Source organism: Dermacentor andersoni, chromosome 8 (genome assembly GCF_023375885.2).
Source record: "Dermacentor andersoni chromosome 8, qqDerAnde1_hic_scaffold, whole genome shotgun sequence".
Classification (NCBI taxonomy): Eukaryota; Metazoa; Arthropoda; class Arachnida; order Ixodida; family Ixodidae; genus Dermacentor; species Dermacentor andersoni.
In genome coordinates this window covers 134,036,048-134,060,423 of record NC_092821.1, presented here as the reverse complement: position 1 = coordinate 134,060,423, position 24,376 = coordinate 134,036,048, and the positions used below count along the sequence as shown (strand labels likewise).

The window sequence follows — 24,376 nt, the reverse complement described above, 5'->3', positions numbered from 1 at the left end:
TCGGAGAGTGGGCCCGAAAAGAACGAAGTACACCGGCACTCAACCTACGTTCAACAATCCAGAATTCTAGCTGCATCCGTAGATCCCGGATGGATTCGCACATGCCAACTGTGTAATAACAGCTTTACCAACTTGTGGAAGCACTGCACGGGAAAAGAGAAACTTGCGGGATGTCGGTCAAAGCACCGCTACAGCATTTGTAGAATTGCAGAGGAGAAAAATCTGAGCCCCTCTTTTCATTTCTTTACGTTCAATACGAGAAAACGCCTGGTGCCTTTGAAATGGCACCCGCGCCATTCTCTCAGTGCACTCACAACCGGAAAACGCTTGGAAGAGATGCTACGAGCATCTTTTCCAAGCGTCCCAATTAAATTTATTAGCAAAAAAATTCACAGTTCCGCCTGAAACGCGAAGCACTGATTGCAATAGCAAATAAGAAGATAGATGTACGAAGTAACGACAGCAGTTTTATCGGCCTCATAAACTTGTAAACATTCGCTTGCTAACCAAATTAACAATGATAAAATGTGTAAGCGGGACTCAACGAGGGCGTAGAAAAAAATAAACACAGAGAGACAGCGCTTTCTTTGCGTGTCTGCTTCTTTCTACGTCCTTGTTCAGTCGCGCCTACACATTATATCGTGTATTCAAACCGAGTATACCCGCCGTGGTTGCTCAGTGGCTGTGGTGTTAGGCTGCTGAGCACGAGGTCACGGGATCGAATTCCGGCCACGGCGGCCGCATTTACGATGGGGGCGAAATGTGAAAACACCCGTGTACTTAGATTTAGGTGCACGTTAAAGAACACCAGGTGGTCGAAATTTCCGGAGTCCTCCACTACGGCGTGCCTCATAATCAGAAAGTGGTTTTGGCACGTAAAACCCCATAATTTAATTTTTTTCAAACCGACTATCCCGTCAACATAGTTTTAACTAAATTAACCAGCACGGTGTCTCGCACGCACAGGTTAACAGGAACACATCTCGCTCAATGAGCGCGGAAACTCGCTGTCAAAATTCTGGAGTGAGGAATCGCCGCAGCAGCAAGTGAATTGACCTTCATGCATCTGTCGCTTCAACGCGAACTGACGAAAGCACAGCGCATACGAAGCTACCGGCACCACGCGCACTCTGGAAACATCGTAGATCGCTTTGAAGATGAGGCCCGCGCGGGCGCGCACTTAGGCGGCCACGTTGCAGATGGCTTTCAAGACACACGAGCGCCGTCAACGCCTCCCTACGGCCATTGTATGAAACTCTATGCCTACGGCGACGACCAAAAGCGTCTACCACGGCGTCCGGGATTCGCGTGGCCAACGTCGTAGTTGACACCGCGGTTGTCTCCACTCTGTATGGAGCAGCGGGCGGGGAGGACACCGAGGCACCGTAGCAGCCGTCGGAGAAGAACGAGCCTCTTCCCTCTCCTAGCCCCCCTGTCTCGCACGCGACAAGAAAGGGTACGCATCCTGGGCGCGTTCCTCGCTCGCGCACTCGAGATAGAACCGCGTTCGCCGGCTCACCCTCACAAGCTTGCACTCATACCGAACCTCACGGCGACGCCTACGGCAGAAATGCGCCTGGAGTGTCCATATAATTGCTATCGCAGTAAAACTTGTATATAAACTACGCAAGGCAAACTACAGTGAGCGCAATTAATGATTGGGAAATGTCAAGTGCCAGTGCGCAAAGCAACATCGCGCAGTACACGTGAACTCTCGATTCACCTACAAGTTGATTCACCCACCCACACGTGAACTTTACTACTTCCGCGCGAGCAAGAACGTTGGCGCCCTTACACAGAATGGAAAACAAAATTGCTTTGATTAAACCCAATGAAAATGCATCACAAAAGCCGGCCAAAGCGTCGGCAGATGGGACTATCGCTTCAGAGGCTCCTACTCATCTTATGGTTTGTACATAGTGATCCAACTTCCTTAGTGCGGCGAAATTCCCTAATGTAACCTGGATGTGCCCTGAATCATGCTCAACAGCCTGCAGGATAGGCGCTTTTCTTCCTCCTACGTCGTGAAGTCCATAGTTCCACCCAGCGCACATGAATCATAGCCATGTCACTTCTCGTGGAACGTAACGTCCTCGTCGAAAACCCGGCACCCATTGTCAATCACAAAACCCGCTTTTCCTTGCACGTGTTCTTCGCCAACTCGCCCCTTCCGCTGTCCGCAAGCTAAGGGCTTTCAACGCAACTGAAGCGACCGGTAAGCGGTGTCATAGAGGCACCGGACCTTGAAGAATGGGTTGTCATTGTCCTTTACGGCGCAGACAACTCGAACTATTGTGTATGCTCGCGCGACCACCTCGAGAATCGAAGCAGCTGCTCGACTGCAGAGAGAGAGGTAGGTTAATACGTGATACATATTATCGAGACGCTGAGAATCCTCGCTACTCGCGTAAGCTCTGGGTACCTTTATAGAGGGTACGCGCTGCACAAGCTCCTGATCCTTGAAGCAGTCGACGTTGGCATTAACGGTGGGCGGTCATGGGAGCATCACACTTTTTGTTGTTGCTGCTGTTGGCGGCAGGACTGGCACAAGCAGCGTGGAACTCACGCAGCTCGCTTCCTTCCGTCAACCCGTGGGCCACGCACAGCTTCCGCGATTGGTTGCGGTCTGTGGTACTCAACCGTCGCTGGAGTTTTTTGCCCCAGAAAAACACGGGCGACGATCAGGAGAGCCTCTATCAAGATGACGGTGAGAAAGTTCACCCGAGAAATATTTTTGATGCTGCCCTTTGTATATGTGTTTGTTGGGTGTTTGTTGGGATGAGGCTGTTTTAATTTCCGGTAATGGCAGTTCTCTCCTATGTGGAGAGAAGATGTTTGAGGTGATCTGTTGTGCGAGCAATCGTTTTGATTGGAAGACTTACATGGCTATCCCAGTACATATTTGCGGAAAACACCACGCCTACACATTTCAAATGATCCACAAGTTCAGTGCTTCCGCCGTTTAAGACAATGTCTGCGTGTGGAGAGATGTCTTTGTTCATTGATCTAAAAGTTATCGCATTTGTTTTGCTCTCATTCATTTTCATGCGATTAGATAATGATCATGCTGCTAATTTTTGTACTGTGTCATTACAGATATATATAAGGTTATGTATGTTATTTCCAGAAAAAAAGTGCTGGTGTCATCGGTGCATTTTAAACTTCGCACTACCATTAATAGGTACCACATCATTAATATATCCTATACAAAAACAAATAAGCCGCAAACTTTGCAACAGCAGTCTAATCTTTGTAAAATTTTATTTAATTAAGACATCAGACAAAATGCATGTGGGGAAGTTTCAGGAAAAGTGTTCCAAATTCCTTAAATTTAGGAACCATATCATAAGGAGCCAATAAACAGACACCAATGACAACATAGGGGAAATCACTTGTACTTACTAATTGAATTAAAGAAATTAGAGCATCGCACGCGTAATGCGAAGACGTGGGATCGTTCCCCACCTGCGGTTATTTTTCCATCCACTTCCATTGTCTTTAGTTTATCATTTCTTTAATTCAGTTAGTAAGTACAAGTAATTTCCCCTATGTTGTCCTTGGTGTCTGTTTGTTGGGTTGTTATGATATGATTAATAAAAATCGGGCCCCTCGGTTAACCCCCTTTCTTCTCGTTCATTAAAATTAGGAAGGATGCCACAATTAACTACTTTCACCAGTTTCGCTCTTACCACAAAGGCCAATTTATTTCTTTAAGTGACTTGAGATAGCAGTTAGATGAGTAATTATGACACTGATACCAGTTAATTTTTAACCGCACAAGAGTATTGAGCGCATGCAAGACTTGAAGCACGCCATCCTATGACTCCATAAGATACTGCAGACATGTAGAAATCTGGCGCTGTTAAACTTCAGCGTACTGAATTTCGGCCAGTTTCGGCCAGAGAACTGAGATTAAACTGCCGGGGGGCTTCACTGCCAATCCCTCAGCAGACCCCCATCAATCACGTCACCTGATTACGCCTCAAAACCGGACGAGCGTGAGGCGTGTCAGATCTAGACTCGGTTGGGACCCTCAGTTCCGGCTAGGCCAACAGACGAATACTGTGGAAAAGAGTCGTCGCATGAATAACCCATCAATTCTGCGCAAATCTAGCACCATCCCTGCAAATACATAATAAATTCCTGCAAGACTTACACGTATGGAATTTGACTCGTGATATGTCAGGAATGTTTCAGCAGCCTGCAATCTATACTGCCTACTAATTCAAATAAGTATAATGTCACCCACAATATATAAATTTAGCCTCTAATTATCTTACGCTATATTTTAATAAAAGTATATATTAACATTGCTTGTCGAATGTTGGAAATGTGTAAATTTTTCTCGTTGTTTCCTATTGTTTTTAACGTCCTACTGGTATGCTTCCCGTCATGTGTGCGTATTACGTATCTTTCATGTTCCAATATATACTTCTTAAGCTACCGTGCGTCATCAATGGCTGCACTGCAGTGGTTTTGCCATTATTATCATTATCATGAGCCTATCTGTATGTCCACTGCAGGACAAAGGTCTGTCACTGTGATCTCCAATTACTCCCCTCTTGCGCCAGCTGATTCAAACTTGCTCCATGAAAGTTTCCTAATTTTATCACTCCACCTAGTTTTATGTCGTCCTCGACTGCGCTTCCCTCCCCTTGGCCCCCATTCTGTCATTCGAATGGTCCACCGGCTATCTATATATGGAATTTGACTCGGGATATATCAGGAATGTTTCAGCAGCCTACAATCTATATTGCCTACTAAATCAAGTAAGTATAAGTGACGAGTAAAATATGAATTTAGCCTTTAGTTTTCCTGAAGCTATACTTTAATAAAAGTATATATTTGTGACTATGCCAATGTAAACAGTGCATGTGCGCTGTCACTGTTTGGTATCAGTTTGCGTCTGCTTTACGGGCCGCTGTTGTGCTGCCAATTCTCGCTCTGAGGCTCCTTTCACAACTGACTGACACAAATGAAAGCAGTGATCATACATGCGAACGTTTGATGGTTCCAATGAGGCTGCGCAGACCTGAAGCTCTGCGGGAAGGAATGTTCCACAACAGATATCACCGTTGGTCAAGACGGTCGGGAAGCTGAACGTGTAGCTTTTCTGCAATAATGCTCATGGCTAAACGCGACGTCTTACAGGGTCAAACACTTCTAAACACCACTCCGACTGTAACTAATAATTTCAGCTGTCTATTATCCTGAAGGCAACAAAAAGCGTATTCTAAAACTACAAAAACCATCTTCTACGTAAAACTAACAGCACCCCCCCTCCCCTGTCACTTGCTGTCACGTACTCTTAATTCATTCCTCATTGTTGAACAATTGTCCTCTTGTTCGTTGCCACCCAAATACGCTGATGCACGACCAGCGTGAGGACAGAATAAGGCCTACAGGCAGACATTGGTTGCAGTACTCTATTTTTTCTTGTCAGACATTACGTAAACATAGCAACGTGCTTCAGATGCGGTTTTGGAACAACGATATTTTATTTTCTTGCGAAAATAAACAATATTTACTCAAAAGCTTGCACGAAACCCAAGCTTGACGTAATAAATGTTTTTTTTTTCTTTTTTTAAAGGAAGAGCTAAATATGCTCAGTTGAACGATGTAATCTTTTGTGATTAGCGTGGACGTTCCTGATTTTGATAAAGCAACCCCAATTTTCACCGTCAGCTAGATGAAATTCTGCCTGTCTCCCTAAATAAACGGGTAGGTTTTGTATTGTCCAGTGGACATTTTGCGCAAATGGCGCGTTACTTTATTATCTTGGAGTGTTTACTAGATAGAACACTGATTTATACGGCGTGAAAGTTACATTGCACGAAAAAGAAATACGAGAACATTGCATCAATACTGTCATTTGGCACTGACATACAAGCTGTGAGGTCTTTAGTGCGAAACGCAGAAGAGCAGGAGAAATAGTACGAGGCATCGTCTGTTGCAGTAGGACCGAGGTTTGAAAAAGTTGCCGGCAATCGTTCCGCCAGAGACGACGAAGTTCCGCAGGCATTCTTCTATTGCGATAGCACCTACAGGGACGCTCGAGACGCGTTCTCGACGACGCAGTCACCGTTGTCCTGTTGCTGCCCAGATCAATGCGCCGCTCCTCCATGGAGGATCAGGTTATCTCCACAGGGGGCAGCAGGTGCGCAGTGCCTTTGGCTTCCACACCAGGACAGCGTTGTCCCTCCGTCTTCGTTACACCAGGACAGTCAGCGTTCCACCAGGACAGCCAGGACAGCGCTCTGTCTTCCGCCGCATGCCACGGGTGTTGTGCGCACAAACAAACTATCGTTCCTGATGCGCAGCTGCGTGGGAACCACACCGTGGTGCATCAAGGAACGTGCACCCCAGTGCACACCACGTCTTACCGTACGCTGGCCTGAGCGGAACGGACAGCAGACTCGAAGTTACAAACGCCGACGGTTTTCCTTCAGTCCCGTCCTGCGCACCATCGGGTGCCTGCTGCGATCACAGCATTAGTGGCAGCAGTGTCCTCATCGTTCCAGTATTCTGAGACGCCTGGAAGCTGCCGGGGCGCTGTTTGTGCTGCACAGCAGCAGTCGCTTCACGTGCTGCGTCGAGCTAACATGTAATCTGAAGTATTGTTGGAACACTACCTGAGGAGCTTAAGCGAGACGCTTAAGCTTTCATCGCTTTCAATGTATCTTCCTATAAAGTTGAAACTGCGTAATGTTTTCTTAATAATGTAACAGAGACTTTCCCAACAATAAATACACTTTACATATAATTGACAATACGTATCTGATCGCTATCACCATGTAGACACACCTTTTATAAGTTTCATTTCAAGTGAAGTCATTCAACGACCAGTGTTCCTCCCCCCCCCCCCCCCCCCCCCTGTTCCCACTCTGAACTTCTTTCCTTAAAAAGCGCTTAATAGTATCTATAATATGGCACATTTCCAACTTGCCTGACAATTTTTTCCAATAATACCTCACCACGCGTTTGTTTTCACAAATTTCTCCAGGAATGGACCACGCCCGATCAGGCACGCCTACAACCACGGACAGCGTTCTGCATGGTGCCCAGTTTGGCGGCGACTATGGGTTCCCACGCTACGGCGGTCAGTCCCGCATGAGCCGATACGGAATCGACTACGGAGACTATGACGCACGCCTGCATAGCTTGAGGGGACACCACTATCGTAGGCCTTTCGCTCACTCTTTTGGCGTCTCGGGCTACGCGGAGCTCCACGACAGCCTGGCCTATCCAAGATGGACGCACCAGTTTTCCGGCCAGGAGCATCCGACCACCTTTGACCCCTACCTCGCGAACCCGTACTACCAGAATCCGTTCCACGCGCAGCGGTTTGTTGCGCAGAACCCGTACTTTCGTATTTAAAGCTACCGCGCAGCATCCTGGAGACGCGCTAAAATGTCTGATGCTATGAATTAAAGCAAACTTTGTACTTTGCTGTCCACCGTTAAATTGAACCCTTCACTGTAGTGCGCGGGTGAATTTTGCCCCTCGTCGAAATCTGTCGAGGTGAAAAGAACGAAGGACAAAGACTCGGGGAATTCTGGGGCTCTCTCCCCACTTAATATTTTATTACACCGACGACAATATATACACACACACAAGGGCACATGGAGGATGCAAGATCTAATCATGCCACTCATGAATTAAACTTGTGGGTTGTGCAAGGTGACAGATGTTTGTCTTACTCACAAGGCAGAGTCTTTATAATATTGTATGCTTGGACTGGTTCGCGAGTTATTTGGTTTCTACACCGAAACAGAACCTTGGTCTCCTGAAATTTTTCGCTCGGGTCAGTGCACAATCACCCAACTTAGCAACAGATGAATCGCTGAATGGTAGCGCTAGCATTTCTTTTTCTACTCATCTGTGCAGTGCGTTGGCAACGCTTCAGTCGCCCCTTGAAGCTAGAGTGCCCGCACAGTGAGAGTATGCATAAGAGCATTCCCTTTAAAAGTGGACGGCAATAAGGTGTCAGTGTTCAACAACAATTGAAAAAAAGGAACTTCATTTTCCAGCCTCTAACGTTCCCGCCAACATGTTCAAATAACTATATTTCTGAATAAAGCAACGCCTTTTCTGCTGCCACTGTGGTGTGAAACTGAGGAGGGAGACGTTTGCATATACACTTCAGAAAAATTCATGCTTCAATTTCAATTATGTAAATAAATGTCGATTTATTCGAAACTTCTTGTATTCTGTCTGTCGTAGTTAGATTTCACAGTTGAAAGAACTGGGTCCAGAGGAGCCGAAGGTCTTCTGTGATTGGTACTTGCGCCCAGCGCACATTTTAAAAGGAACCTTCTTCTATAGTCACACAGCATAGTTCAAACGAAATCGAGATTGGCCGTATTTGTGCATAAGACTGTCAGATGCAGGCAGGAATAGTATCGGCGAAATGTACGAATTCACAGAATTTCAATCTGACTCTTAGAGAAACATGAAGATGGTAATTGCAACACGCCCAGGAACAAGCGCAGCAATATTATCGTTAGTAAATTCACCAGCATTGTAAACAATATGCAAGTAAAAGCGTAAAATCTTGGATGTTTCTTTAACAAAACCTTAACAGCTATAATCGCTTCAATTGCAGACAGTATCTTGTGAGCAAACATCAGTCACTCTTTTAATAGAGATTGGCATATAGTTTTACGTTCGCGGTGCATTTTTGAAAAAAGAATGCTTTCTTCGTATTCATTTTCACTCTACACTGACCTTCAAGATATCCATCATTCAGTGTTCCTTGAAAAAAACTGAATTTGCTTGAAATATGGACACATAGTTTAAAATTTATTTTCATCATTTGTACTAGTATGTACCATCAACACAACAGTAAACATTTGTACTACATCTATACGCTTAAGCTGCGAGGAAGTTTAGAATATCTTTCTGTAAAACCCGCATTATGCAGGCTGGCAAAGCCGACTGTACTCTTGTGCCTTTACTTGTATATGTACGACTTTTTTTCACATCCTGTTATCACGTAATATTACGTATTAGTAATATTACTTTAATCATGCATGTGCAAATTTCCTGTTTTCTGCAATAGCATGTCTTAGTTTCCAATTATAATAATAACAGGAGGTCTCACCCTCATAGTCTTTGGCCATGAGACCTCCTTCTGTAGATATTTCATGCCTAAATATACATATATATACGTTAAATTTCAATTTCAATTTACTTTACCATTCGTAACATGATACGCACCACAGTTTCTTGTGATTCGAGGCATTTCGCACAAAATTTTTGATATGATTTTTTCCATTGTTTCTAGTTTCTGAACATGTGCATTCGTTGCTACGCAAATAAAATGAAAAGAAAAACGTCCTACCACACCTATTTCGAGAAAAAATAAAATCCAGGGTCAACTCGAACCAGACAACAGGTGCCTTTAAAGCTACGCTTTTAATATGCAGTATCATTTAAGCTATCACAACGCGGGCCCGACTTTAAATATATTATGAGAAAACGATAGTTTCGAAACCTGTCCCTAAGCAGTAGCCTGCTGAATTATAGGTATGCGTTTTCTTTTTTCATTATTATTACGTTGTCATTTTTAAATACTTGCGAGACGCCGTTCCTTGCGCATTGTTGCAGGTGCTCTTGCAACCGACGTACAACGATTCTTTGTTTCGACGACGGCTGGTAACCGATCGGCCAGAAACTGAAGCCCACTGTATGAACGCTACTGCGCAATTGCGCGAAAAGGCTGCAGCCTTTTTCGGCAGCTTTATTTGTTTTTGTTTTTTTTTGCATAATCTCCTCTCACATCACCACATACAAATGCAGTGCGAGAGAGCAATACTGCTAGCTAATTGGCTTGCCGGGTCCCTCCATACTTTAATTTATACCCGTTGCAGTCACCAGACCACTTCTCCATCATCAGCTTCGCCATAACAAACCGACGAAGTAAAACTAAACATTGAGCACCATCGGCCCCAATGCAGTCCCTCGTCATCGAGCTTCTACCCCAGCGGCGATGCTTCTTTGTTTAACAGTTTTGTCTCTTGTGATTGTTCCTACCCTTTGTGGTGGATCGGTCAAGATTCGCATGCAAGTAGAAAAATGCCTTTAATACTGATTTTAAAACGACACAAATATTGTGGGGAGGGGGGGGGGGGGGATCCAAGGAATGCGGCGTGAACACCACAGGAGGCACAAGGGAACGAAGGCAGTTTTGTACTTTTTCTTCTCCGAACCGTGCAAATAGCAGTGCGAATCTCTTACATTGAACGATCAGTGCCATAAACTGCGATCTTGCTGTGAGATCTCAGCAAAATCGAAGCATTTGTGCGCGTAAAATTTAAAATATTTGAAGTCTCGTATTAGCTTTTCACCAAGGCTTTGCATTGCGGGATGAATCCGGAAGACCTTCGGTGTTCCTTCAAAGCAATCTATTGCGCGGTTAAGCTAGGCAGTGAGCAAACGACGCTCTGGCGCATCAGTTTATGCGCCATGTGCTAGACTTCGCTTGAGATTGAGCAGACAATGCTCGGACGCATCAATTTTATATGTCATCTGCTGTAGTCTGCTCGAGATTCAGCAGACAACACTGACGCATCAGTTTTATATGCTGTCTGTTAGGCCCCGCTTGAGATGGAGCCGACAACACTTTGACCCATCAATCTCCTGTGTCATCAGCTACGCTCTGCTCTAGATTGAACAGACAATGCTCCGACGGATAAATTTTATATGCCATCTACTATAATCTGCGTTAGATTGAGCAGAGAACGCTATGATGCATCAACTGTACGTTTTATCCGATAGGGTCTTCTCGATACCGACCAGACGACTGTATGAGTCACTCTGAAGCATCAGTCTATTTTGCTATTTGCGAAACACTCAGTAGATGGTGCTGCGACGCTGCTGTGTACGCAGGAAGGCCGGGAAGTGGAGGCTTTTGGTTGGGACCTTATCCGGAAAACCAAAGCAACCCGAACACCCGCCTGGAAAAATTGTTCAGCCTGTCACAGTTACCTATTCCGTATAATGCAACAGTTTGTAGGGCATTAATTGTCATTGAAAGGCATTCAAAGGGTTTGTTATTGAAGCATAATTAGACTCAACAGAGTTTTGTGTCAGTACATAAAAATGTTAGGAGCGTCACTAGTTAGCAACTAAATTTGGAGAAATGACTAGTGTATGTGCAACAATTCTTCGTGAGAATCACATGTTCGTCATGTTCGTTTACTTCTAATATACAGAAGCAAACCATTATTCAAGATGTATTCAAGTCACAGCGTCCGCTGCAAAACTTCCATGGATGGTGGCGTCAGGTTTCTTTATAGGTAGTACTGTAGCGATTCCCTCCCGTCTTAAACCGGTGGCTCATCGACGTGGAACTTCAATTTTCTTGGACATCAGCCCGCTCTTTAACCTCTTTAGGCTCGTGCCTCTCCCAGTCTTAATACAGCGGATACTCAACAGTCATCAACCTTATACCACCTTTAAATTGTCGGTTATAAGTAATATTGTTGCACGAATGCAGCAAACATTTTAGTAACGAACGAATAAAAATAAAATTTTATTTTGATGTATATAAATGTTTATTTTGGCCTAATTTTGATTTTGACCTAAATTGGCGCATCTCGCCAACTTCGGTCACTTACGATTTGCAGCTGCGTTTATGGGCAAAAAGGGAGCAATTGTCAGCACTCGTACGCACCGACGCGCCGCGAATATCGTTTGCGGAGGCCACGCGCGGATTTTTCGGCTGCGCCACTAGTTAGCGCAGCGTTCCCAAAAGCCGCGAGGGAGGAGCCCAGCTGCCGCACGACGAGTTTCTCAGCACATGCGCCGAGGCGCCATGCATTTCGGAGTCCCCGCGCAGGCTTTGCGGCGCTACTGCTAGATGGCGCTAGAGTGTTCGCAGAGAAGCCGGAAGGAGGAGCCCCGCTGCAGCTGACGCCTCTACGTGAGGCGCTTCGACGGGGTCAATACATTGTGTCGCTATTCAGCTTCAGTGCTAATCGCATCACCGTGGACAGTCATCGCGAAATGGATTTCTGCCTAATACGTTAAATTTTATTTTAAAAGTAAAGTTCGGTCGTTGTTAAATCACCCGTTGCTGGTATGTGCCACAGTCTAGGAATCGTCGTCGTTGTTATCAGCCGCATTCGAAGGGCGCCGCATAGGAGGGGCGCGGGTGCGTATGTTTTTGTAGCCTGTGATGCGTGTGGCTCCTACCCCTTTAGGCCTACGAAAGAAGAAGTGCACGAGCCGTGCGCGTGGCACTGCGAAGCTTGCTCTTCCGCCGAGCGTTGAAGACTACTGTTAGCCGGGTCATCTGCGCATCGTGGGCCTTCTGCGAGACGGTCGTTTGAAACGCGCACTGAGCCTGGTTGCCACCATGACGGTCTGGGACGACGACACTTTCCACAACGTCCTCTCCTTCGCGCTGTTCACCCTCTGCGTCGCGCTCGTCGCCGTGCTCGTGTGGGTGCTGCTGCGCCGGTTGCGTCGCGAACGACAGATGCGCGACCAGGAGACCATGACGGTCGATCCGAGCGCCAAGCCGGGCAGCATGGCCGACTCGGTGTCGGGCACAGGCGCCAGCCGCAAGGAAAGCGTGCTGCAGGTGCCCGGCACGGACGCGCACGACCCCATCAAGGGCCACCAAGGGTCGAGCGTCGGAGAAGGGCCGCGGCTGGCCGATTCCCAAGCGCCGACCACGACTGTAAGTCAGACTGTGCGAACGCGTTTGTGAAGCCCTTAATGACAAATACAGTGCCACCTAGTTCTCTTGTGACAAAGAAGTTGAAAGTAACGGCATTTTAAATATTTAACTTTATGTTAGAGTTCGCGTGCTGCGCATTCCGATGCATTCACTCTGCATGCCCCAAGAAACACTATAATTTTTAATAACGTTCCTTCTCACGCTTTTGTTCAGAGCTATTATGCTGACACACGAGCTACGTTAGTGCCATTGCAGTCAGGGCTGCCATGTTGTCCCGGGTGCGACGGCGCTTGCGCGCCTTGCCCGCCGTGCCTTTCAGATCACGTGACCTGGAGCCGGTAACGTGGGGTACCGGGGCGTAGTGGGAACATGCAAGAGCGGGCCGAGAAGGCTGGTGGCTTCGTGGGGGCTGCGTCGCCACGTGCCCAGTGTTGCAGGTTGCGGGATCTTACAAAGTTTTGGAGGCGCGACATAGTTGAGGATGGGAAGGGAGCCGCAATACGTAACGTCCGCGTTGCGACATGCACGCATGCCTCCCCGGTGCCGAAACCCTTGATCTCTCCCAGCGTTATGACCGCAAGTGTTCGCAGTCCTCGAGTGAACTCTGTTCACGGGTTGTTTAGAACGTTGACACCACGCTTATTTAGTTAGCAAGCGAAGAAACGTTTTCTGTAATCTATACGGCTCATAAGATTACGAGACTCGCTTCCTGTATATCCCAACTCTCAGAAAAGTCGTTATAGAAGTTTTCTTGAATCCATTGAGTTTTATAGACTTCAATCGACTTTCTGTTGAAGTGCGATAGTGCAATACATAATATTTTGTCAGAAAATACTTTGCTATTGATGTCACTTGCTCGCCGTTTTGGTGAAACAGCGCCAATTTCATGTGTAATGTACAATCTTTCCAATAAATAATAATTTCCTCTAAATAATGCCAATACGAGCCTTCAAGTTACGTAGCCTTTGCTGTTTTTTACGCTGAATCGCACCGCTTGCACATGTTTATGTAGGTGTCAAAATGTGCACTTCACTAAATGCTACTATCTTTAGAGTGCGGATACACGAAATCACGACAGGTACCTAAATACGGGGTGAGCAGGTGCACATCGGCGAACAAACTGCCAACGCTGTCTCTGCTCTTAGACTGTAGTACAAGGTTGAAAACCCGAAAACGTCAGTCGATAAGTCATATAAGTATTTCAAAAGTTGCCCGACCTTCTTTCCTTTGCTCGATCACGCTTTGTTGCGAATTCTTTAATGTGACTGCGACTACGGCAGGCTGTGGGATGAACACCTTCCTGCTCGGCTAACTAGCGTGTAACGTTGCAATGGCGCCCAGTGAGAGCAGTAAGACTCAATACGCATAATGGGTGTCCGAGATCTCTAACCTGAGGCAACACGCCGCGCCGCCGATCTCAGAGGTGATTTCGTCGCCAGGTTTACCAATATGTGCCGGTCTTTGCAAGCTATGGGATTAGCTTTGTGGTAAAATGTCAATTTCAGCGTATTCAAGCTAGCGTTACAATGCTGGTAAACGCGAGCTTTTTTTTTTCCTTTGAGTATGATTCAATACACGCAGCCATACTCCTCAAAACATGAGTAATCGTGAAATAGATAGGCATTCGTTGTAAAAACGTTTCAGCAGAGCCTTTTCAGCTAAAGCAGCGCTTACGTTCAATACGAAAAATAAAACCAATCAGGCGATGCAATCTCAGTGCACTGTTAAGCGAAAACGTTTAGCTTCTGCGCATCCGAGTATCATTGCCCTTTCGATCATTTTAGTTCCCAATAAACATGCGAGACGTAGAATACATCTGCGCCTTGATAAACAGTTGGCGAACAAGGAAGCCACAGCCTGCAGGTACAATTGCCACAAGAGGACTTCGGTACCTCATGGCTTGGCGAATGCAAGTCCCCTTGCCAAGCCATTGGCTGCAAGCTGTAGCTTCGCTAGTTCGCTCACTGCTGATCACTTCAACTGCGTTGAACGCATTGTATGTGTTCCAATACTTGCCGCAGATGGCTAAACAGACAGCTCAGCGCATATCAGCTATGTTAATTTTGGTTGCAGTTATGATGAAGCCGGCAAAAGAGCCCGCTTCATGTATAATTATGGGGTTTTACGTGCCAAAACCACTTTCTGATTATGAGGCACGCCGTAGTGGAGGACTCCGGAAATTTTGACCACCTGGGGTTCTTTAACGTGCACCTAAATCTCCCGCTTCATGAGAACAGCATTGAATTACAATGTGACGTAGATGGCGACTGAGCATAATGCTTGGACACTCGTAAAGAAAGTCGTCTGCGCACAGGAAAACGTAGCCAGGATTACTTAAGTGTTTAATGCCAGGTACATTGCTTTTTTTCATAATTTTTTTCGCATGAGAAGTACTAAGACACAATGATATGCGCTTTTCTTAGCTTTTTTTCTTCTCGAAGCGAGGAGGCATCAAGTCGCAGAGACGTTTTCACAATGTCATCCATTACATGGGCTCGAAGTTGTCTTCTTATAGCTATCAAATAATATTTCATTCTGTGCTGGCCAAAATTGTAGCACATGCTTTGTCTTGAAGATCTGCATCGCGTATTGCATGCCGCACTCTAAAGGAATCGGTGTAAAGCCAAGCTGACCCGGTCTTGCAATTTCTTCCACAACATGTCGATACACTTTACTCAAGCACATATACTGCCTTAGTTAATGCTACCATGTGCAATTAAATGCAACAATGACGCGTTAATTTGACGCGCGCGACTAACGTAACACGGCATAATATTCGGTAACATCTTGAACTCCCAAAGAAACTGACATGAGTGCCATTTGTGAATCAGCAGTCGCGACTAGTTGTCTGTTGTGGCAATCGCGTAGATCGAAAGCGTTTCCTGCCACCCAAATATGCACGAATCTTTGCTGAAAATATTTCAATATGTTTCTATAGTACTCTGCTCTCAAATAAAGACAGGCATATTTCTTTCTTCAAGGTACTCACCGCACAACTACGACCAACGTCATCGCATATGCATAGTTTGAAGAATACCACGTAGTGCACAGTTGCTGAACTTTACGGCTTGTCCTTGTTACTGCTTGTGCACTTTGTTGAGTTTGCCTTTCTTTTTGTCACGTTAAGGCTTAATGTCTTGTATACGGCACGTCTTCGCAGGTATTGTTAAATCACTCTTGAAAACAAAGCGTTTAGGTTAGAAATTGTCATGCCGTTGACTTACAATCAGCCTTTTCAAGACAAGGGTGTGGGTGTCAGATCTACAAGCACAGCATACTTTATGCAGCTCTGACCCGTCGAATTTGGCGCATCAGGTTTTGACAGTGTATATATACCTCAGAAAAGCGTTGTTCATTCTAAACCCGCTTTCGTGCAAAGGAGCCTGCACAGTTAGAAGGCCCACAAGTGGAGAAAAGCTGACGTCGAATTCCCGTGCCCTGTGTGCCGAGCTCTTCAAGAGCTCAACGAGAGAAATCGCGAGCAGTGTTAAAATTCCATTCAACGGGATTCTAACCGTTGTCGTGCTACCGAATTTGTGTTTCTCGAAGGCTGCCGCAGAAACCACCCTGTCCTCACCACCAGGCGGGGCGGAACGAAACCCCGAAGCCAAATCCGAATCAAAGGAGCAGTCGGCCGCACCCTGTGCATCTTCACCCGGCGATTCCAGGTAAATTCTTGTATGGCCCTGCACATTTCGCGTTGTGGCACACGATGCCGTATCTCCGCACGGCACTATAATCTCAGACTACTTTCTGTTCTATTTTGAACTTCTTGCAGCGCCAAACAATCACGGACAAGACAAGAAGGCGGCACACCCTCGCACTGAACTTTCAACTAGGTTTTGGTGCGATAGTGTTAAGGGCGCCGTGTCGCAGAAAATCCGCTGTCGCGTCGGCGGCGTTGTCTATTAGAGAAAATTTACGTATATATTTAGGTATATGTATATGCCGAGCCTTGCTACAGAACACGCGATATATTCAGGTTATATTTCCACACCATTCCATCACTAAAGTTGCTCTTGTCTTACATTCCTCCACCGATGTTGAGCAGCACACCTTTCTTTTCAATTCTACACCCTCGCTGCTAACAAACACTCGGTCGTTGCCTCATCCACGCGACTTTACCATGTCTCCTTGAGATAGAACCGCAACTGCATATACTGTGCCGAGGAGAGCATACGTGGCCTTGAAGAAGACGAGTCCACTTGTCGAAATGTTCGCTCCAGCTTTTACCTCGTTCTCGTTTCGTTCATTCTTATCAAAGTTATTCCTCGAAACTTTGAGAGTGACAGCTCACAAGCAAATGTCGTAAAAGAAAACATCGACAGCGCATGCTTTTATGTAAATCTTTTCAGACTTAAAAGTGCGAAACTAACAAAAACCAGAAAACAATGTTGTGTTTTTGGCACGCCTGTGTACAACCTCCGGGATCGGCCCGCGCAAGAGGCCGCGTTTCTGCCAGAAAGCACGCCTTCGTGCATAGCTTTCGCCGCGAGCGTTTTCCGGTAAACCTTAGGGTTACATAAGCTGCATTTGCCGGAAAGCGTGAGGAGCAGCCAGGGATCTCTGAATGTTATCGCGTTCCACACTGAAAGGGAAAGCTTAAGGGCCCTCCAATTTCTTTTTTTTTTGCAAGTACACGATATACTAGATTCTTTTTTTGGTAAATACACAGAATTATAGGAAGCTGCCTTTGGCAGACAGTACAATACTTATCCTTGAACAGGATTGCTACAAAAAGAAGACATTACTTGCACAATAAATCGAAATGCATAAATAAATTAGGAAAAATCCCGAATCAAAGTTTTCAGCACTTCTTTAAGGCACACATCAAAATTTACGAACTGTAGCCGTTGTGTTTCCAAGGCATATTCACTTGCAACTAATTTTGAGATTGGCACCGCTTTCAAGATGTGCATCCTGAAACTATCTGTAAAAATGCAATGTTGTCCCGCTTACTTTTTTAAACAAAACACCGTTGATGCCCTGAAGCTCAAATGTAACTGGACTTCCAATGCATCTCATCGCAGACTTTGGGGAATGAATACCTCGCAACGTGTTTCAAGCGGATACGCCTTGCGAACTCGACGGCTACAATTCGTAAATGGCCGTATATGCCGTAATCTAATTAGTTAAAAAGGTTTATGCATTTAAATTTCTGGTGCAAGTAATTTCGGCCTCTTGTTTAATCCAGCTCAGGGACTAGCATTGCGCATCTGCCACAGGTGATTTTTTAAAGATTCGGTGTAGTCCCAAAAAAACAGCCAGTATATAACGGATATAGAAAAATAAACAATCACGCAGAAGACGCATGAGCAACCTTAGTTCAGCAGCAGTGTGCGCCACCTTCTTGGTTCGTCTGCCGTTTCTTCGCGCTGCAAAATGTTCAAAATTATCAAAGTCAACTAACCCGAAATCCCGTCTTCACGACTGTTTCTGTGTCAGCGAAGGTGACTCTGCAAGGGAAGATTCTCTGCATGCCGTACTGCGCCATGCCATGTAGCCCGGCACTGTTTGACAGCCGTTTATTGTTTCGTAGATTCCTACAAAACAAATGGGGCGATTTCACGCCAACTGCCAAGCATTGAAAGCAATAGCAAGGTCGGGCGCTGCCTTGAACCTCTTCAGACGGTGTTGACTACGTCGGGGCGAAATGTTGGCACGACACAGCTTGCGGATCAACTTTTTCTGTGCAGCGGAAGCAAGCGCCTTGGAAGCTATTATGGTCAAACTACACGCACGCTTGCCGGCGCGCGAAAAGTCGCGCCAGTGCCCCTTGCGTTAGCCGTGCCTGCTGAGGTGTGGCGGTTGGAACGTAGAAGAGACGCGCGCCAGCGCGCACTCATCTGGCTCGTCCTACTCATTTTGACAGGCATTGTTTTCATTTCATTTATTCTACCCAGAAGGTCTGTCAAGTCTTCAAAGAGGGAAGTGGGTTACAGATAATATCAGCAGTACTACATGAGAACAAAATACAACAGAAAATGTACAATTTGACAAATAATTCGCAAGGAATACAATGAGTAGGGGAAAAAGTTAAGCTATTACAAAAAAATAAAAGATATTCAAGTACATGAAACCGCATTCTAGAAAGTAATGTTGTCGAAGGCATCACGAAGCAAGGAATTATCGCTGATGGATACAATGTTTGCGGGCAGGTGGTTCCACTCTAGTGACGTCCGAGATACAAATGAATGGGCAAATCTATTTGTGCTTCAAGAAGGGTGTTGAACCTTGTAAGAACGATCGATGCTACGGGATGCCTATTGTGGAGTACGAATGAATGCTTCATGCAGCGTTCTTTGGTGCAAAATCTTGGGAAATAATGATAAACGGGAACTTTTACATCAAGCTGCAAGAGATGGAAGAGAAAGCCTAGATTTCTTGGCTGTTAGCTGGCAGTTCTATTTATATCCGAAGAAATTAAACGAGCAACGTTATTCTGAACTAATTATAATGTGTTAAGGTTATGTTAATTGGGTTCCAGACTGATGTAGCATATTCTAACTTCAGGCGAATTATTATTTTATGAAGCGACGATTTCAAAGAGTATGGAGCCATAAAAAAAGTTTCGCCTTAAATAACGGAGAGCGCGGTTAGCATTGTTCACTATATTATTAATGTGGGTTGCCCAAGTAAGGTTCAATGTGATATGAATTCCTAAGTACTTTTACGAGTTTAGCTGTTCAAAAGGAAGGTTATTGAAATCGAATACCTGAGAGGAGTTAGATGTCCTAGATACATGCATAACCTTACACTTGTTAACATTTAATTCCATTAGCCATATACTGCACCAGTTAGATATTACACTTGTTATCATTTAATTCCATTAGCCATATACTGCGCCCGTTAGATATTATGTCTAGGTCAGATTGAGGACGATTAGTATCGCAACCTGTAGTACTTACTCTAAATATAACACAATCGTCAGTGGAGAGCTGAATGTTAGAAGTTGCTTCAGAAGGAAAGTCGTTAATATATATTAAGAACAACAAAGGACCGAGAACCGATTCTTAGGGCACCCCGGAGGCAACAGAGCACATCGGTGAAGTGTAGCCGTTAACAGTAGCGTGCTGTGAGCGATTAACAAGAAAACATTCGATCAATTTTAAAAGATTAGCATCATGCAATAATCAAGTAGGTTAACTTGTGGATTAAAAGTTTCTGACCGACTTCATTGAATGCTTTTGAGAAGTCTAAAAAAATGCAGTCGGCGTATGGTGAATGATCAATAATTCGATGCAATCGATCAGTGAAAGATACGAGTTGAGTCTCACACGAGTATAATTTCTTAAAGCCATTTTGTGCAGGCGAAAAGATGCATTATTTTCAAGAAAGTCAACGAGTTTTTTAATACAATGTGTTCCAGCAGTTTGCAGCAAGTGCTGGTAAGTGAGATGAGGTGATAGTTGCCAAGCTTTTGTTACCAGATTTGCGGAGCGGAACTATCTTCCTAACCTTCCACTGATGCGCTAAAGCGTTTATGTTGAGTGACTGTTGAAAAATTTTGGTTAGTATAATGGAACTGTACGCAGAAGTGTTTTTTTAAGAACCTAGCGATAATTCAGTTGAAGCCAGGTGAAGAATTGTAGTCGAGTTTATTAATAAGTTTAGCAACACCACATGTATCATCCATTAGTGGGAACATGACTGGATAATAGTAGTTACGTAACTCAGGAAGTTGACTTACGTTTCACTTTGTTATTGGCAGTGCTGTGAAATGCTGAAACATTGATAAAAAAGGTTGCTTTATTTTTAGAGACGTCAAATCAGCGCGACACGTGAAAAAAAAACATTATTGCATGACATAAATCTGCCGGACTGAGTGTTGATTGTGCCACGCCGTAGCTGCGTAACCAGGTGCGTGGAAATGCGAGGAAGCCACGCACCGATATCTATCTAGATTAGATATAGCCGTTCTTGCGCCGCGCTTGGATGCGTATCATCTGTGCCGCCTCTACTGCGCATGCGTAGTCACGCCGGTGTGAGCTTCACGCGCGCCGACAAGCGTGGCTGTAGTTTGGCCTTTTCAGGGTGTGCGTGTACATTGTCGAGCGTAAGGATGGTGTGGCCGAGCTGTGCTTGCATCGCCAATACCGGAACGGCGCTGCCGCGCCAGCGGTGCCTCGTATGTCCCTAGAATTGCTAACTACGGCTCTAGTCTCTACGGAAGCACCAAGTTTTATGTTTCAATCACCATGGCAATAATTTGCACTGCATGGATTTGCCTAAAATCAGTCTTTTGGTCATCATACAACTTTGTGGCGTTGCAAATTACTCATTTTCAAAACTACATATTGCTCTATAAGTGCCCCAGCACGCAGTGACTACGCATGTGGCCGGGAGCTAGTTGACCTTCTGTATTTGTGAAGCAACGAATGCTTGAAAAATTCACAACGATAAAGCCCAACACTTAACGTCACGGGAACGTTTAAAGCCACAAGCGCGAAGATCACGTGCATCCATGCACAAACCATCATCTGTATGGCACCGGAACGATGGCCAGAGCCAGTATTTGCTGTAGTAAATTTTTTGTAGGAAACAGTTTTCCTTCGCATTCGTGTCGCAGGGTAGGTTGCTACGCGCGACTGCTTCACTTTAGCCAGAACGCCGGAGAAGAAACCGATAGTCACGTATAAATTGAACACCTAGCGAAGAGAGGCGGGAGGGAGAAGGAGTTACGTCTGTAACTGGTGTAGCAAGTAAGGTGTTAGCTTCATATTGCCCAGGTTAAACGCGAATGTGAATTAGGGACTATATTCACTAGCGTTGCAAGCCTTGCCCTCCGTAGCTTTCCCTTCGCTGCCACGGAATTTTTTTCTGCTAATATACAGTACATATGTGCCCCATTAAGTATGCGCCACCACGACAATTCGAACGCTTGAGAATCTTTCATGCGGTGCCGCAAAACAAAAGCAGAATTCTTCATGAATATGGCAGTTCTTGTTAATCTTGGTAACGGTACACAACACGATGGCTCACAAAAGTGGGCCACAACACCGGTGTCTGCGTCGTCGTCGACTCTTACGTGTCTTGTCTTGTGCCATTTCTGCCAGGAACTTCTTCCTTTCAACGAAGTTAGAACAGAAGCGGTTCGTTTGCACGCAGGCAGACGAGCGTTCTCACGGGCAAGTCCAAGAAGCACCGCCACTCCGAGTCGAAAAAGTCGCCGGAGAGCGGCAAGGCTGAGAAAGAGGAAGGCAAGGGAGGGAGGAGCAGCGCCGCTTCAAAGACCGGCTCGAAAGCCGGCTCGAAGCCGTCGTCGAGGCGTGGCTCGGTGCAGCGTTCGCAAACGTCGGCCAGCGGCAAAGCGGGCGCGGTGGACAAGAGCGCGTCGGTGCCCGCGATTGCTGCGCTCTTGATCCGGCGGCCGTCCTCCAGCTCCAAGAGCTCGCAACGCTCGAACCGCTCGACGCGCTACGTGCGCGAAACGCCCAAGGTGATTGATTGATTGATTGATTGATTGATTGATTGATTGATTGATTGATTGATTGATTGAGTGAGTGAGTGAGTGAGTGAGTGAGTGAGTGAGTGAGTGAGTGAGTGAGTGAGTGAGTGAGTGAGTGAGTGAGTGAGTGAGTGAGTGAGTGAGTGAGTGAGTGAGTGAGTGAGTGAGCGAGCGAGCGATCGACCAGCTGATTGGTTGGTTGATCGACCAATTGATTGGATGGTTGATCGGCCGACTGATTGGTTGATTGATCGACCTATTGATTGATTGATTGATTGATTGATTGATTGATTGATTGATTGATTGATTGATTGATTGATTGATTGATTGATTGAATCATTCATTCACTTCGTTCATCGAATCATCGGCTATGCTCAAGATGTGCTATTTCGGCTACGACAAAAGTGCGTGTTTTATGAGGAAAAACAAGACTGGTAGATGAATTGATTCATCTATTCATTGATCATTGATTGGCTGAGCCTTATGGTACCTCTCTTGGCGAGGAAAAAAGTCGCTTCTCTACAAGAAAATGGATAGAGTAATTCATTAACATAATGGTTGATTGATTCATTGGTCTCTTTTCATTTACTGCTTAATTGGATTGTTATTTGATTGATTTGGATTCTAATGTGCTGACTTGGCCGTGAGAAAAATTACTTCTCTATGAAAAAGAGGTGCAGCGCTTGTCTGTTCCCGTCCTTTTTTACCTGTTCTTGCTCTAGCGTCGTCTGTTGCCAATTAATGATGAATATTCGCAAGTAGCCTAAGCGTCTGCTTTACTGAACGATGTTTCAGTGCATAGCTTGCACATAACTCTCACGAAAGTCTCTTTAGACAGTGCAGCATAGCTAGTCTAGTCATTCGTCTAAAATTTTAAGAGATTGTTTATAGGCATGCACATGTACTGGCTTATGGAATCCATTGACTGAGGACTTCGCCACCTTTGCTGACTTCGGTCTGCAAACAGCTTATAGATTACGAGTCGACCACAAGAAATATATTGATATATACTACATGTCTTGCATATACTGCAGAAACATAATAAACACCCTATCGATTACAGACCGCGGTCACAGGGCAACAATTCTGGCACTGTGTGCTATTCCTGACATTCGTCAAACTCGGCCATGTTAATCAAACTCTGTTATGCGGCAATTTATTCCAATCAGAGAGGCCGTAGCAGTCTTTTGGGCCAATCAGAACCGACCGGGTTTTACATTTGACAATATTGGGCAAAACTGGAACTCCCTGCCTCAGGAGATTTTCGCAGCTGAGAATTTTGCTACGACACTGGAAAATTATGTGTTTGGTGTTTACTGTTCAAACGTATTGTTCTCTTATTGTTGTTTCACAAACAGACTGTTCCTTTTAGCGCATTGATGAGTGTTTGAAGCAACGAATGCATGTTTTCTTGTTCTTGCTGTTACGATTTACTTGATGTTTCTTTCGCCCCTCCTGCTTGGACCAGAATGTTGGACCGCGGTATGCTTAAATAAATAAATAAATAAATAAATAAATAAATATGGCTGAATTCAACAATGTCCGGAATGGCAGCCACGGCTTCCTAAAGATACGCTCATTGTTCACCCCCTTCTCTTTCTCGGCAGGTTCCGCCGCCCCTGGACATCTTCTCCAGGGAGCACTCGTCGATGGCAGAGTCACCGCCATCCAACCCAATCCAAAGCCCGCCGCAGGCTGCTGCGTCAGCGACCGAGCCCGCTAAGCCTCCCGAGGCGCCTCAAGACTCTTCCAAGACGGAGGCGCCCGAGAAACCTCCCACGGAGGCCACGACTGAGGGCCACTGAACGCCGTCTATCTTGTTCTCGCTCATTCAAGCGGCTATTTCATAAGACGCGTTTTGTGCAATTAAAGCGCGTGATTTTTACCTTACCTTATTCCTTTTTTGTTGTTGTTGTTTTGCACCGCAAATAATTGTTACTAAATGTGCGTGAGAGAGTGACGTTAGCATCTTGGGTGCTGTGCGTTACTACTATAGAGGGTGTCCCACATAACTTGAGCCAAGAATTTAAAAATGAAAGCTACGTTGGAAGCGAATTGAACCGAACGCATACTATTCGCAATAGCCTATAGTAACTCAGTTAAGGGGAAAACAAAAAATTGTCTAATTTGTTGTTTTGCCCATAATTCACTAAGTTTCGTTACTCAACTTTTCAATTATTGACTGAGGACCCAAAGTATGATACGCAGATTTGTGGAGCACCTTCAGAAACGCCCGATCG

At 45.4% G+C, this 24,376-nt stretch overlaps 2 protein-coding genes across 2 annotated transcripts; both read left to right on the top strand.

Annotated features, from left to right (window-relative positions):
- The first annotated feature begins 2,330 nt into the window (after positions 1-2,330).
- LOC126525742 (uncharacterized) lies at positions 2,331-7,444 on the top strand. Its single transcript, XM_050173666.3, has 2 exons — positions 2,331-2,707; positions 7,004-7,444. The coding sequence occupies exons 1-2, from the start codon at positions 2,497-2,499 to the stop codon at positions 7,375-7,377; spliced, it is 585 nt and encodes a 194-aa protein (XP_050029623.1). The 5' UTR covers positions 2,331-2,496; the 3' UTR covers positions 7,378-7,444.
- A 4,504-nt stretch (positions 7,445-11,948) lies between these two features.
- LOC126525735 (uncharacterized) lies at positions 11,949-24,019 on the top strand. Its single transcript, XM_055067654.2, has 4 exons — positions 11,949-12,688; positions 16,238-16,356; positions 21,797-22,127; positions 23,744-24,019. Exons 1-4 carry the CDS (start codon positions 12,362-12,364, stop codon positions 23,939-23,941), a joined length of 975 nt encoding a protein of 324 aa, XP_054923629.1. The 5' UTR covers positions 11,949-12,361; the 3' UTR covers positions 23,942-24,019.
- The last annotated feature ends 357 nt before the right edge of the window (positions 24,020-24,376 follow it).

Coding starts and splice junctions, on each gene's coding strand:
- LOC126525742 (XM_050173666.3), top strand. CDS start 2,497: ATGGGAGCATCACACTTTTTGTTGTTGCTGCTGTTGGCGGCAGGACTG. Junction 2,708..7,003: donor GAGCCTCTATCAAGATGACG/GTGAGAAAGTTC, acceptor AAATTTCTCCAG/GAATGGACCACGCCCGATCA.
- LOC126525735 (XM_055067654.2), top strand. CDS start 12,362: ATGACGGTCTGGGACGACGACACTTTCCACAACGTCCTCTCCTTCGCG. Junction 12,689..16,237: donor CCCAAGCGCCGACCACGACT/GTAAGTCAGACT, acceptor TGTTTCTCGAAG/GCTGCCGCAGAAACCACCCT. Junction 22,128..23,743: donor ACGTGCGCGAAACGCCCAAG/GTGATTGATTGA, acceptor CTTTCTCGGCAG/GTTCCGCCGCCCCTGGACAT.